Source organism: Bactrocera neohumeralis, unplaced genomic scaffold (genome assembly GCF_024586455.1).
Source record: "Bactrocera neohumeralis isolate Rockhampton unplaced genomic scaffold, APGP_CSIRO_Bneo_wtdbg2-racon-allhic-juicebox.fasta_v2 cluster11, whole genome shotgun sequence".
Lineage (NCBI taxonomy): Eukaryota > Metazoa > Arthropoda > Insecta > Diptera > Tephritidae > Bactrocera > Bactrocera neohumeralis.
Window position 1 is genome coordinate 940,039 of NW_026089624.1, and position 15,625 is coordinate 955,663.

The 15,625-nt window shown below is 35.0% G+C and overlaps 2 protein-coding genes across 2 annotated transcripts; both read left to right on the forward strand.

Annotated features, from left to right (window-relative positions):
• The first annotated feature begins 270 nt into the window (after positions 1-270).
• Positions 271-1,687, forward strand: LOC126765844 (uncharacterized). Its single transcript, XM_050483529.1, has 3 exons — positions 271-348; positions 416-808; positions 1,658-1,687. Exons 1-3 carry the CDS (start codon positions 271-273, stop codon positions 1,685-1,687), a joined length of 501 nt encoding a protein of 166 aa, XP_050339486.1.
• A 2,407-nt stretch (positions 1,688-4,094) lies between these two features.
• Positions 4,095-13,282, forward strand: LOC126765663 (uncharacterized). Its single transcript, XM_050483230.1, has 2 exons — positions 4,095-7,120; positions 7,182-13,282. Exons 1-2 carry the CDS (start codon positions 6,717-6,719, stop codon positions 13,111-13,113), a joined length of 6,336 nt encoding a protein of 2,111 aa, XP_050339187.1. The 5' UTR covers positions 4,095-6,716; the 3' UTR covers positions 13,114-13,282.
• Positions 13,283-15,625: the final 2,343 nt, after the last annotated feature.

Below are 15,625 nucleotides of genomic sequence, written 5' to 3' on the forward strand. Positions count from 1 at the left end.
TTGCCACTTGCGAATTTATAAAATTCGCTTCGCCTCAACTGTCAAAATTTGGCGAACGTTTATTTGATTCGAGAATCTAACTTAAAATTCAGAAAACGTCAGTAAAATTTTAAAAATTTATTTATTGTATTTAATTCATTACAAATTTAATTATTTTTAGAATAAAACAAACTACTCAAAAGCAATTTGAGGTAATGGTGAAGTTGATGGAAGGAAATCCTGAATTAGCCAGAGGAATGGCGCCGTTTGGCTTCACAAAAATAAAATAGGATGGAGTTGTGGGAAGGTATTGCTTCAGAGTTAAACAATATCGGCCCTCCAATACGTAGTAGCAGCGAATGGAATAAGGTAAGAATAAACAATTTTGATTGCATATATGTATGTACATATCTGTATTTATTTGTGCATTTCTTAGGTTTGGTTGGACTACAAGTTAAAATTAAAAAGGAAAATTGCATATAATCGAAAAGAGATTGCAGCCACAGGTGGAGGACCATACAACCAACGCAGTTTAACGACTTTGGAGCAGGCCGTGGACGAGTTGCTCAGCTTGCAGCAGGCAGTGAATCCAAGCGGAGCCGCATTTGGAAGCACTGCACCTGCACCTGCATCTGCATATTTAGAAGAAGAACACACACATTTGGAAGATGTCGAGGTTCAGCCTGAACAGGCTGGAAATGTTAGCATTACGTCTAGGCAGGCACCCGCAAGCAGAGTGGAGGAGCGCAAAAATTTGCGTATGAAGGCTTTGGAGAAACAAGCAGAAACGCAAGAAAGCCTTGTCGGTATTATGCAAAATATTAATTCGGTGTGTAATGAAATTTCAAGATATAACAGAAAAATTTACGAATTAAAAAAAGAAAAATTGGCGCTATATAAAATGAAAGAAGAAAGAAAGAAGGAAGAAAATAATGAAAAAAATAGGCGACATAAAAAAAAATTGAAATAAAACTAAAAGAATTGGAATTAAAAAAACTTAAATACTCAAAATAAAAATATTTCTTGCAATTCAAAATTAATTTCAGTTATTTTATTGTTTGTTACATATATGTACATTAGGGCGATTCAAGTTTCATAGAAAAAATCCATGGTGAAAATATTGTAGCGCTCTTTGATTTTTTGGATCCTTTTGGTGAGAAAATAACTGAAAAAAAATTTGAGCTCATTCGGATAAGATTTAGAACTGCCTCAACGACGTAAAATTTTACCACTGGTTATGTTATTCAATTTAGTGATTTGCTATTGCATTTTTTTTTTTATCAATATTTGTTTTGAACATATCAATCTTAGTTTTTTTTCTCTTTGGCTTTAAAGAGCGTGTTTTAAAGAGCGAGAAGAAATAGGAAAGCAAAGCAAAATGCAAAAATAGCGGTACTTTAACGTAAAAATTGGCGTCGACTGCGGAATAAGTATATTTTGTCAGTTTTGATTTGCACTCAAACAGAAGCAGTCTGTACGTTTAAATTGCAGTAAATAATAAATTATTTTGTAATAATTTGTTATAGTCTTGTAATAATTTGACTAATAAGTAAAAATATGACTTCTACGCGATCTAAAAGTACAATTCATCTGATTGGCAAATCCAAACTTTGCTTTGATGGCAGGCTGTTATCAACGGTTCTTGATACTTTACAAGTTTATTTTTTCCATCATTCAGAACTTAATAAATCTCAAAGAGGTAGCGTGAAAATAGTTGTTTAAAGCATTTGTGATATATGGTGTAAAGCAAATATTCCAATTGTTGAGGGGCGGAATATTATAAGAAAAATTACATCAATATTGGATGAATATCGCAATATCTGCCGGAATAAAAATAGCAGAAGTTATGTGCAGATTGCTAAAGAAAATACGTTTATGGAAAACGTTAATTTAATCTTTGACATAGCTCATCATGATGCTTTGAATTTAATAAAAATCGAAGAAGATATGCAATTTTTATTAGACCAAAGGTCAGAAAGAAAGTATGTGATGGGTAGAGTAGACGTAAAATATGTGCAAAAAAAGAAATAAAAGCAGCGAAGGTATTGAAAATGATAGACAGAGTTGAAAAAGAAGAAATCAAAAAAAAAAAAAAAATAGGATGGAGTTTAGAACCTGAAACGCTTTCAACCTCTCTTAGTGACGAAGAGTCTGATCATGATGATGATAAAGATGATGAGTTTATTAGTCAAAATAAAACATTAATACCGCGAAATAAAGAAATTAAACAGCGTAAAATAATGTCAGGAAATCTTGCGTCCGCATTGGGTCGCACGAACACCAGTAACAGTAAAGTTAATTTTGGTTTTTAAGTTGACATGTATTTTAACAATATACTTATTTCTTTAATACAAATTATAGGAAAGCAGCCTATATTCTTTCAGCAGTTGCTCAAACGTACAGTGCGGATCATGCTTCTGAAACTGTTTTATCAGTCAGCACCATTCGTAGAATGCGTAGTCAGTTCTGAAGTCAACATGCTTCAAACCTTAAGGGAATATTCTCGCCCAATGTTCCTTTAGTTATACATTTTGATGGAAAATTACTACCTGCAATTTCAAGGGGGCCATCTAAGGACGATCGAATTGCCATTGTCGTCTCCGGCTTAAACAGTGAAAAACTGCTTGGAGTACCCAAAACTGAGAAAAGTACCGGAGAAGATATTTCACAAGCAATTTTTGCAGGTATAAAGATGTGGAATATGTGCCATCAAATTGTCGGAATGTCTTTTGATACCACTGCATCAAATAGGGGTCGTTTGAAAGGAGCATGCGTTCTTTTGGAGCAGAAACTGAAAAAAAATTTCTTTGGCTAGCTTGTCGGCACCACATCTTTGAAGTAATTTGCGGAGATATTTTTAAAGCATTATTTGGTTCAACATCTGGCCCCGGCGTAAAAATATTTAGTTCATTTCGGGAATTTTGGCCAAACATTAATCGAAGCGAATACGAGAAATGTTCTGATAGTTGAATAAGTAATGAATTACTCTCATTTAAAATAGAAACAATAGCTTTTGCAAGCGGTATTTTAAAGAAAAATTCAGGGCAATTGTTAAGAGAAGATTACCGTGAATTATTAGAACTAACGTTGATATTCTAGGGAGAAACTCCTCCACGCGGTATCAGTTTTCGTACTCCTGGCGCATTTCATCACGCGCGTTGGATGTCAAAATTGCTCTATGTTCTAAAAATTTGCCTTTTTCGAAGTCAATTCCATCTTAATGAACCCCAGCAAAAGGCTTGTGTTGAGTTCGGTATATTTATTACATTAATATACGTAAAAGCTTGGATACAAAGTCCAAATGCCTGTGACGCACCTTATAATGACTTAAATCTAATAAAATATTTTTCTGAGTATAGCACCATATCAAAAATAATATCAGAGACCGCAACAGCTGCATTTAGTCGACACTTATGGTATTTAAGCGAAGAACTAGCTCCAATTGCCCTTTTCTCAGATTTGGTACCTAAAACAATGAAAAGTTTGATGGTGACTCGAATAAATGAGTTCAAAATGCAAAAGCCTGTTAAAAGATTTGTTAAATATATTGGTACAGAAGATCTGAGTGATAAAACAATAACCTTTTTCATTGGTCCTGCTTCTCATACTTTATTTGAAATATTGAAATTGGATGTCACTTTTCTAAATGAAGACATATACTCGTGGAATCAAAGCAAATCTTTTAATGAAGCAAAAAAATATATAATGGCTTTGAAAAACGTAAATGATAGTGCTGAAAGAGCAATTGCTCTAGCAACAAATTTTAATCACTCTTTAACGACAAACGAGAGCGAAAAGCAATTTCTATTACAAGTTCTGGAGAGTCATCGTAAAAACTTCCCTAATTGTAATAAAAGCACTTTGTTTCAAAATATTTGAATGTGAAAATATGTAACAAAAAATGAAATAATATGAATTATATAATTAAAATTGTATTTACCATTGATTTTAAAGTAAAATAAGACATATGTATGTACAAATTTTATTAAATTTTTTTTTTGATTCAGCATATATTAGTGAATTTTGAATTCGTTGAGGCAGTTCTAAATCTTATCCGAATGAGCTCAAATTTTTTTTCAGTTATTTTCTCACCAAAAGGATCCAATACTCTCGCAACAAGTTGCTAAGGAGAGTATTATAGTTTTGTTCACATAACGGTTGTTTGTAAGTCCTAAAACTAAAAGAGTCAGATATGGGGTTATATATACCAAAGTGATCAGGGTGACGAGTAGAGTTGAAATCCGGATGTCTGTCTGTCCGTCCGTCTGTCCGTCCGTCCGTCCGCAAGCTGTAACTTGAGTAAAAATTGAGATATCATGCTGAAACTTGGTACACGTATTTGTTGGCTCCATAAGAAGGTTAAGTTCGAAGATGGGCAAAATCGGCCAACTGCCACGCCCACAAAATGGCGAAAACCGAAAACCTATAAAGTGTCATAACTAAGCCATAAATAAAGATATTAAAGTGAAATTTGGCACAAAGGATCGCATTAAGGAGGGGCATATGTGGACGTAATTTTTTTGGAAAAGTGGGCGTGGCCCCGCCCCCTACTAAGTTTTTTGTATATATCTCAGAAACTACTATAGCTATGTCAACCAAACTCTACAGAGCCGTTTCCTTCAGGCATTTCCATAAACAGTTCAAAAATGGAAGAAATCGGATAATAACCACGCCCACTTCCCATACAAAGGTTATGTTGAAAATCACTAAAAGTGCGTTAACCGACTAACAAAAAACGTCAGAAACACTAAATTTTACGGAAAAAATGGCAGAAAGAAGCTGCACCCAAGCTTTTTTTAAAAATTGAAAATGGGCGTGGCGTCGCCCACTTATGGACCTAAAACCATATCTCAGGAACTCCTCGACCGATTTCAATGAAATTCGGTATATTATGTTTTCTTAACACCTTGATGACGTGTACGAAATAGGGGTGAAATCGGTTCACAACCACGCCTTCTTCCAATATAACGCTATTTTGAGTTCCATCTGATGCCTTCTCTGTATAATATTTCCGTAGCATCTATGGTTCGAAATTGGGCGAAATATATTCACAACCACGCCTACTTCCCATATACCACAATTTTGAAGTCCATCTGATTCGTTCACGTTAAAGTATATAAGTTCAACACGAGTGAAGATAACGGACCAAAACTTTTCACAAATACTGTATTTCTGGTGTAGCATAGCCCGAATAAAAATCACCGAGATCAGACCATTTTATTGAAAATATCGGTAAATATCTCAGATATTCTAAACATATTCATAGGAGATGTGTTCCTTCCAACAGTGTTCGTCTGTGCCAAAAATGGGCAAAATCAAGCCAATATTTCTTCTTGCCCCCACATACCTCTTATTTGATTTTCACAATTCTAGTGGACTTTGTGCCGAATATATTGGTCAAATTTTGAATTACCTTAATAAATTTGCATGGAAATATGTTCATACTTAAGTCAACGTGTTGGCCCCCATATACATATGTAATAACACGATTTCTGCCTTTACTTTTTACTTTACGCCGAATATGTATATTGCGTACTTCCTAAGATATCTTTAAAATATTATAAGAATACATATATGTGACCTGGAAAACGGAAAGGGGGCTTAGGTGTCAAAAAATTAATTTTCACTTTTTAGTTGGTTCGGATGGAAGATGAGATGCTTTTTCACGTGATAGAATCCAAAAAGTCATAACTTGTTTGAAAGTTAGCTCCTTTTTCGTGGACCAGGTCACATATTATACATTAAATTTTTTAGGCACATGTAAAATCCAACTATATTTGAAAGTCAGTAAGAAATACTAACGTAAATTAATAGTAGTCTAGTATCAAAGGCACGCAATTAGAAAACCTGCTTTTCAGATGGACCAAATTAGTATTAATTGTTTTAATTTGGCTTATGCGAAAAAATCGCGATTTACAAAGCTCCATAGATAGCTTATGGACGGTTTAGGTATTAAGACACAGATGTGTACATAGACCTAATAATTTACAATATTTAGCATATATATTTAATGGGAATTAGTATTTATTCTTTAAAATTGTTTTCAATGTATTTGGCTGCAAATCCCCTTACTCAAATGTTATTGAATAATTTTTAAAACAAAAATGGCTTACCTACCTGTGTCTATTCATAACAACTCAAACTTTCAACCTTGATATATGGTATACTTAAAAATTGTTTTCACAAATTTTCTACCTACATAGTTTAGCCTTCACGAGCGAACTTTTGCGGAAGATGAACTCCTTTGTTTCAGAAAGCATTAAAAAAAGCAATTTACGTAGGAGTTTTCCGTGTAAATACTTTCAAGGCTATTAAGCAAATTACTAATTTCTAAGAGATATATATATGTATGTACTATACGAGTATATGTATAATTTATATATTATTATGCTAGATGTTTATACTTTCAGTTACACTAAATAACTTGAGTAGTGAAGTCTACATTTTTAGCTGAAGTTTTAATTAATTAAGTGAAAATTTACCATAGTGGTGTTAGCATCATAAATCATATCAATATAATAAAATATAGAACGAATCTATATCATCATCCACTTGAAAAGAAGACTGAAAGAAGACCAGCAAGTTACCCTAAAAAGAGAACACAGGAGTCATTCGGAAGAAAAATCAGAAAGTATTTACACACTTGTTTTAATAGATTATGATTAAATTATTTATTTTTTTAATAGATTAAGATTAAATTATTTATTTTCTTTAGTAAGATTGAATTTTAAGAAATTATGCCTAGATTAAATAAAAGATCTGTTGTACAAAGTCGACTTGAAAATAGAAGACGTATGCAGATTCTTCGGGCTAACTCATTATATAGAGCTAGTGAGCAATCACATAATACTCAAAGCCAGGCTAATCGCAGATTAGATCCAGAAGTCCGCCTGTCAGAACAAAGTACCAATACAGTTCAACATAGGACAAGGCGACAAAATCAAGAGGTTCGGTCTGCTGAGCAAAGTATAAATACTGTTCAGCATAGGTCTCGGCGGGAAAATCCCGAAATAAGGTCAGCTGAACAAATCATAGATACCAATCAGCATAGAACCCGGCGACAAAATCCTCAATTTCGCTCTGAAGAGCAAAGTAGGAATACCCGAGAACATAGGTCCCGCCGGGAGAACCCAAATCTTCGGTCTGCTGAGCAAAGTATAAATACTGTTCAGCATAGGTCTCGGCGGGAAAACCGAGCTTAGGTCTGCTGAGCAAAGTATAAATACTGTTCAGCATAGGTCTCGGCGGGAAAACCCAGAGCTTAGGTCTGCTGAGCAAAGTATAAATACTGTTCAGCATAGGTCTCGGCGGGAAAATCCCGAAATAAGGTTAGCTGAACAAATCGTAGATACCAATCAGCATAGAACCCGGCGACAAAATCCTCAATTTCGCTCTGAAGAGCAAAGTAGGAATACCAGAGAACATAGGTCCCGCCGGGAGAACCCAAATCTTCGGTCTGCTGAGCAAAGTATAAATACTGTTCAGCATAGGTCTCGGCGGGAAAATCCCGAAATAAGGTTAGCTGAACAAATCATAGATACCAATCAGCATAGAACCCGGCGACAAAATCCTCAATTTCGCTCTGAAGAGCAAAGTAGGAATACCCAAGAACATAGAATTCGACGCCAAAACCCTATTATTCGGTCAAATGAGCAGTCTCATAATACCGTAGTACACCGAGAACTTAGAAGAAATCCTAACTATAGACATTTAGAGCGCATACGTGATCAGATACAAAGAGAACGTTCAAGAAGAAATCCTGAAACAAGGAGAGAGGAACGTTATAGAGAAACGCAACGACGACAGCTTATCAGGAGGGGTGCAAGGGAACAAATTTTAAATCAGAGACGTCAACAACAAAATCTGGTCCGTATTCATAGAGAAAACTTAACAAATAGGCAAATTCAAAATGAAAGGCAGTCCCAACGAAATATATTAAACAGAGAAAATAATGTCTCTGATATTTTTGCAAATGGTGGCATTTCAAGAGATTTTCGAAGCATTTATTTTGAAAATATAAAGAAAGGTCCCACCGAAATATGTATTTGCTGTGGGGGATTATGGTTTCCACATCAAGTACGCAAGTTAAATTTCGGAACTATAGCTCAAGTTCACCCAGATGCTACATCTGTTTTCTTTTTAAAGCAAAAGTTTCCTTCTGAAGATGGAAACTACAATTTTTGCTTAACTTGCAAAAATGGGATTGCCAAAAATAACATACCAAAAATATGTTTGTTAAATGGTCTAGACTTTCCGGATATACCAGATTGTTTAAAAAATTTAACCCCTATTGAAGAAAGGCTAATAATGCCTCGATTGCCTTTTATGACCATTCGTCCATTGGGATATCAAGGCCAAAGTTCGATTAAAGGTGCCGTTGTCAATATACCTATTTCTGTTAATAATGTTGTGACATCTCTACCGAGGACTTTTGATCAAACTCATGTGATACAAATTCACTTAAGAAGACGTATGGAATACAATCATGATTATATGACTGATACCATACGGCCTGCGAAGGTTATGGAAGCTTTGCGATTCTTAGTGAATACTCCTCTGTATCGTGAGCATAATATACACATAAATGAGAATTGGATTTCAGGCTTTAATAACCAAGAAGAAGTTCCCTTTGTTGCATCTGCTGAAGATGATAGATTGGTTCAATCTCTTTATGAGGAACAGACTTCCCATAATAATCACACAGACATTCCCATAGCACCCGTACCTGCAGAACTGAACCCAGGTAGTCAAGAGACTCTTTTAGACAATATTCCTATAGAAAACATGGAATATAACCGTTTAGTTATAGCGCCAGGGGAAGGGCAAAGGCCAATTGACATAGTTCAAGATAATAATTCGGAAGAATTGTCATTTGGAACAATATACGTTGGGCAAAAACGTACATGCTCTGAAACATATAGTAAGATAGTACGTTCCGAAATTCGCCGCTTTGACCGCAGAGCGTGTACCATTCCGAAGTTGTTCTACGACTATAAAAAATTAGAACTACTGCAAATTAAGAATAGTACATCCATTTGCCTCCGAAAGTTTTCAGGTCGTAACCGTGTTACGGCTCAAAATGTATTAAATGAAAACTTTGTTCAAAACTTGATTCAACATGATGACGGTTACAAAGTTTTGAAAGGTGTTAGATCCTCTCCTGCTCACTGGGAAGCTGAGAAAAAAAAAGCAATTGCAATGATTCGCCAATTTGGGCTTCCAACCTTTTTCATAACTCTATCGGCTGCTGAATCTCAGTGGGTTGAGCTGTTGGTTATTCTGTCGAAAACTGTTGATTCAAAAGATATTTCACAAGAAGAAGCCAACATTTTATCAACCCAAGATAGATATCGCTTAATCCGCTCAGATGCGGTTACTTGTGCTAGATATTTTGATTACCGCTACCGGCAAATCCTTAAACTTTTTAAAGATAATACCGGCATTTTTGGAACACATTTTGTAAAAAACTATTACTGGAGAGTAGAGTTTCAACAGAGAGGTTCCCCGCATATACATGGCATGTATTGGCTTAATAATGCTCCCAAGATCAACCTTCAAAGTCCTGAGACATTCTCCGAAGTCATTGATTTCATTGACACTTATGTTTCAACAGATAGTTCAGTAAGCCACTTGGAACATTATTTAGATTATCAAAAGCATAATCACAGTCGGTCGTGTACTAGAGAAATAAGAGGACAACAATTTTGTCGTTTTGGTATACCATATCCACCAATGCCTTGCACACAAATATTGCTTCCTTTTCCAGACACAACCCAAGATTTGGAAAGGCATAAGGAAAACTTTTCTAGAATTCAAAATGTTTTAAATTCAACTCTGACTACAGAAGATATATCGAATTTAGATAATTTTGAAAATTTCTTGAGCGATAATAGAATAAACATGTCTTTTGATGACTATTTGTTAGCTCTGAGATCAAGCTTATCAAAACCTAAAATTTTTCTGAAAAGAAAAATGCAAGATCGTTTTATAAATGCTTATAATCCTCTTATTTTGGAACTCCATAGGGCTAATATGGATATCCAATATATACTGGATGCATATGCTTGCTGTTCCTATATAATTAATTATATTAACAAATCGAACAGAGGAATTTCTAGGCTCTTAAATGAAGCTATATCAGAAGTAAATGCCGGAAATTATACAATAAAGCAAAAACTTCAACATATAGGTCATAAATTTATATCAGGCACGGAAATATCTGCACAAGAAGCTGTTTATTGCTGCATTGGGCTTCATCTTTCGGAAGCTAGTAATGGAGAAATATTTATAAATACCTCACGACCAGAGGAACGTGTGCGAATGGTAAAACCTAGGGCGGAACTTCAGAACCTTCCTTCAGATTCTACTGAAATATTTGTAGCTGGTATTTTAGACCGTTATGTGCAGCGGCCCGATCAGTTAGAAACTGTTTGCTTAGCAGATTTTGCATCTATGTTTAAATTTGTGAAATCCAATAGAATAGTGCAAGACAGTGATCATGAAGAAGAAGAGAGGGAAGATAATAACGTACCAGATATTGGGGTACCCATTGCACTTAGAGACGGCAGCGGTTTTGTTAAAAAACGTACCAAACCAATTATTATTCGGTACAGAAGGTTTAGTCCTGATGTGACCAAAGTTGAGTATTTCCGCGAAATGGTAATGCTTTTCTATCCATGGCGGAACGAACAGGAAGATCTTATTGAAAATGATAATGAGCTAACTTGTATAACTCACCGTATTTTAATTGAGGGAAATCGAAAAAAATATGATGTTTTTGATCAAAGAGAACTGGAAAGTGTCTTAGAAAGTCTTTATAATGAGACAGACTTAGAAGAAGCTGTACAAAATGAACTACCTGTTGTGGAAAATGAGTTTCGGGTGTTAGCACTTCCAGAAATAAGCCCTAATATTAATTTGCTGGATTTGCATGGCGAACATACAACAGATAATGGTACTGAATCTGATTGCAATATTAGGCTTATTAAACTACCCCCTTTAATTTCGGTTGAGGAATTATTTTCTCTAGTTCAAAGTTTAAATATTAAGCAAAGAACATACTTGACTCATTTGATGCATCAGATTAAAACAAGTCGACCATTTTATGAATTCATTGGGGGCGGAGCAGGTGTTGGAAAAAGTCGTTTGATATCTGCAATATATCAAGCTCTTAACCATCGCTTCAATTCTACACCTGGATCCATCCCAAGTTCTTTAAAAGTTCTCCTTTGTGCACCTACGGGTAAAGCAGCATTCGGGATAGGTGGACTGACACTTCACTCAATATTTTCTCTTCCTGTAAATCAGCTGAATAGAGAGTTGAGGCCCTTAAGCAGTGACATAGTTAACTCTTTGTATTCCAAACTTGCTGATTTAAAACTAATCATAATTGATGAAATATCAATGGTGGGCGCTCGAATGTTTAGCTATGTTGATGCTAGGCTTAAACAAATTTTTAAAACAAACAACCCATTTGGTGGCATACCGATTATAGTGTTTGGAGATTTGAAGCAACTCTCACCTGTTGGAGATAGGTGGATATTTTCTTCTAACTCTAATGATGCTTACAGCACTTTAGTTGGTTCTCCTTTGTGGGACTTATTCAAATATTTTGAATTAACAGAAATAATGAGACAAAGGGACGATCAAGCTTTTGCTATTGCGTTAAATCGTATGGCATCTGGCACTATGACAAATGATGATATATCATTAATTCAAACTCGGGTAGTTAATTCTGAAGAAGTCCCCGATGATGCGATCCATTTATTTTGGTCAAACGAAGAGACAAATAATTTCAATGCCCTTAAGCTCAGTCGAATTACAACTGAAGCTATTTCTTCAACTGCCAAAGACTCTGTAAGAGGAATGGGTATAGGTGATCAACAAGGGAATATTTTGGAAAGAGTTCAACTTTTCAAAACTTCTGAAACACAGGGACTTCCTTATCAGTTGACACTAAAAACCACTGCAAAATACATGATTACAGTGAATATAAACACATGTGATGGTTTAGTTAATGGGGCAACTGGAGAACTAATGCAAATTGATTATCCAGTAATTCTTTGGATTAAATTCTTGGAACCTTCTGTTGGTTTGATAGCACGATCAAAAAAGCCTCATCCTTTAGAAAGTTCTTGGACCCCAATTGAAAAAGTTATTAGATCTTTTCAATATAAAAGAAATGAGCAAATTATAATTGAAAGAAATCAGTTTCCAGTTGTTCCAGCTGAGGGAATAACCATTCACAAAAGTCAGGGTGCTACATATAATAAAGTTGTCGTTCATACTCGACCCAGAATGCCTAGAGCTTCGATATATGTCGCTTGCAGTCGAGCTACTACGGCAGTAGGTCTCTTTATTATCGGAAATTTTATTCCTCCTAATAAATTTTCTGAATCGGATCCAGTATTTAGGGAAATGATGGAATTGAGCACATCTAAAGCCCTGATTACAAGTTTCGATTTTATGATTTCTCGATCATCAGCACTTCAAATTTTATATCATAATGCTCAGAGTCTCCACGCTCACATTAACGATATAAAAGGCGACTGTCTGATGCTATCTTCAGATATTTTATGCTTCGTAGAAACCTGGAGCACTCCTGTTGAACATTTTGAGATACCAGGATTTACTCTTATAAACGAGCTGAGGATAGATAGCACTGAGACAAGCAACCGAAATAAACGGGGCCTTATAATTTATGCAAAGCATAGTGTTGCCAGCTCTATAGAACCGAAGATTATGAAGAAGATTTATTCAGACCGCAAAGTTTTAGAAGCAGTTTTGTTTAAATGTTTCAACAACAATATTCTGGTTCTTTACAGAAACTCAGCTTTTCCCCTCAGGCTTTTTATTGCAGAACTTCAAGAAATTCTTACTACAGAGTTGTGCAATCAAAATGTCTTAATTGTGGGAGATTTTAACATTTGCTTAAAGTCTGCAGGGTCTACAATAAAAAATCTTCTTCAAGATAAAAACTTTAGTTCCCTGCTTAGTGTAGAATATTCAACTACACCTGCGGGGAGGCAAATTGATTGGGCATTTTCAAACATGGATCATTCTCATGTTGATGCTATCACTTATGAGACAGTGCATAGCTATCATGATGGTATTTGTGTCTCTATTTCGGACTAAGGCTATGTAGATACAATAGTATCTTTTTCACACATAAGGGCATTAGAATAGGTTAAAAATATGACATTATGAATTAATAAATAAATATTTAAACTTAGAAATTTTAAATCATTTGTATAATTTGTTAGTATATAAGAATTTGTATAAACATAAGGTAGAATTAAAATAATTTAACAAATCTTTCAAAATTGTAATATTATATAATAAAATATACATTATTATATATTAAAAGAAATGCAGTTTTTTGAAAAAAAAATATTGTTTTAAATACAATATATATTTTTGGTAATATATAAGAATTTGTATAAATATAAAGTAGAAGTAAATATTTTAAGAATAAATGAAATGTACGTAGGATAAATTTTGCTATTTATAAAATCATATCTTTAGGTTTTAAAAATAAAACATTTAATTATTAAAATATATAATACTTATTACTTCTAAATCAAACCTATATAATCTTATTGATGTAAGAAATAAAATGTGCATTAACTTCGAAAAACGATTGTTTTTGTTTGTATGTACATTCACATATAAATTGTAGTTACCTAAGTAAACCGAATTATGATCTCCTCTTTGGTACGTTTGCTCCAGATATGTTTTTAATGAACTATTGTTCTACACAAATGAGTCGTGGCTAGATTCTCCATATCTTGCATCAACACACCGTATTACCATATCCTGATCGCACGCCTGATAAAAATTTATTTTTTAAGACGAAATAATAATAAGTAACAATTTATTTATTTAGTTGCTCCTTACAATCATCGCATAGCAAGTGTTTGTTTTCACATGGAGCAATAATTGCAACATGGGTTCCATCAACGCATCCAACCACATTTGGAATTCCTGATCTGGTGAAAAATTTCCTTCTTGTTATTCGTTTTTGCTCTTTAGTTATGTCCGTTTTGATCCAGACACTGCAAAGAGTGGAGTCCAATGTTGGGAGCGTTTCCTTAAGAATCAACGAAACAGTGGGCTGCGCAATACCTAGTTGGAAATCATTTCCCACTGTTTGACATTTGTTTATGCACTTTATAGCAATAGATACTTACAATACTGAAGAATGTTCCATGGGATTGGAGTGATCCCTGATGAACCTTCGCTGCCTAAGTAACTTGGTTGTTGTCCTTTCAACATAATTATCTTCAAAATATAGATCCACGACGTTGTTAAACATTTTTATTCAGTTTTTTAAAATCACCGTAAAATTTCAAAACACACAATATTCAGTTTTAATACGTCAAAAATGTCAATTTCGGATGAACTCGTGTGACATTTCTCAATTATTTGAGTATGACAACAAAAAAGTTGACCGAATGCGTTCATTCGCCAGTCACAATATGAACATGGCGAATTTTCGTCTAAAACATTCGACTCGCCAATGCATTCGCTTCGCCAGTGACAATACCAGTATAAGTGTGCCTGATCGGGTAATGTTAGCAACAGCAGTTATTCCTGTGATCAAGCTGTGGAGCCTTGCTGGACTCAGAATCACAAGTCAACTTCATGACGTAGGATTTGGCCCAAAAACTGTGGATTCGACGCCAAAACAAAACAAAGTATTATAGGAATTAGAAATTCAAGTACAAAATTCGGGGTCAAATTAAGCGCATTCATTAAGTCGGGCGTTTTCGGCGGAATTCTGGATAATGCGACGTATTTCGGCTAATCATCCACACCATACCATTAATATTAATGGTTGGAAAATTTCGCACAATATTAAATTGGCGGATCCAGAATTTCAAAAATCTCAAAAAATCGATATGTTATTAGGAGCAGAAACCTTTTTCGATTTGTTGGCGGTTGGCCAAATTAAAAGTGGCCTATTCGACCAACGCTACAGAAAACTCTTTTGGGATGAATTGTGTCTGGCATATATGTCAGCAGTCTTAGTCCTCCTCCCGAAGTAAATAGCACATTATGCCAAGCTGAAGAAGACTTAACGTCAATAGATTCAGGAGTCCAAAAATTCTGGGCTCTGGAGGAACTTCCTTCAGAAACAATTGGCAACAAATTTACACCTGAACAAAATAAGTGTGAACAATTTTTTGTCAATACAACTGAAGTATTACCTTCAGGAAGGCTTCAAGTCAGAATGCCCTTTAAGGCTGACCGTAAGTTACGCGGTTACTCCTATGAAATCGCAGTTCGGCGGTTTCAGGCCTTGGAGATGAAAACACTGAAAGATCCAGAACTTCGTAGAATGTATCTGGACTTCATGAATGAGTATAAAGCGCTGGGTCACATGAGCCCAACAAATAATAAGATCCCAAGTGAACCACACTATTTCATTCCGCATCAGTGCATTTTGAGGCCCGAAAGCACAACAACAAAATTACGAGTTGTCTTTGATGCGCGGAGTCGTACTTATCAAATTTCATTAAATGAACTTTTAATGGTAGGCCCAACCATCGAAGAAGAATTGTACTCAACTCTTCTTCGTTTTCGTTCACATAAGTACGCTTTAACGGCAGACATTACAAAAATGTCCGCAAACTAACCAGGAACC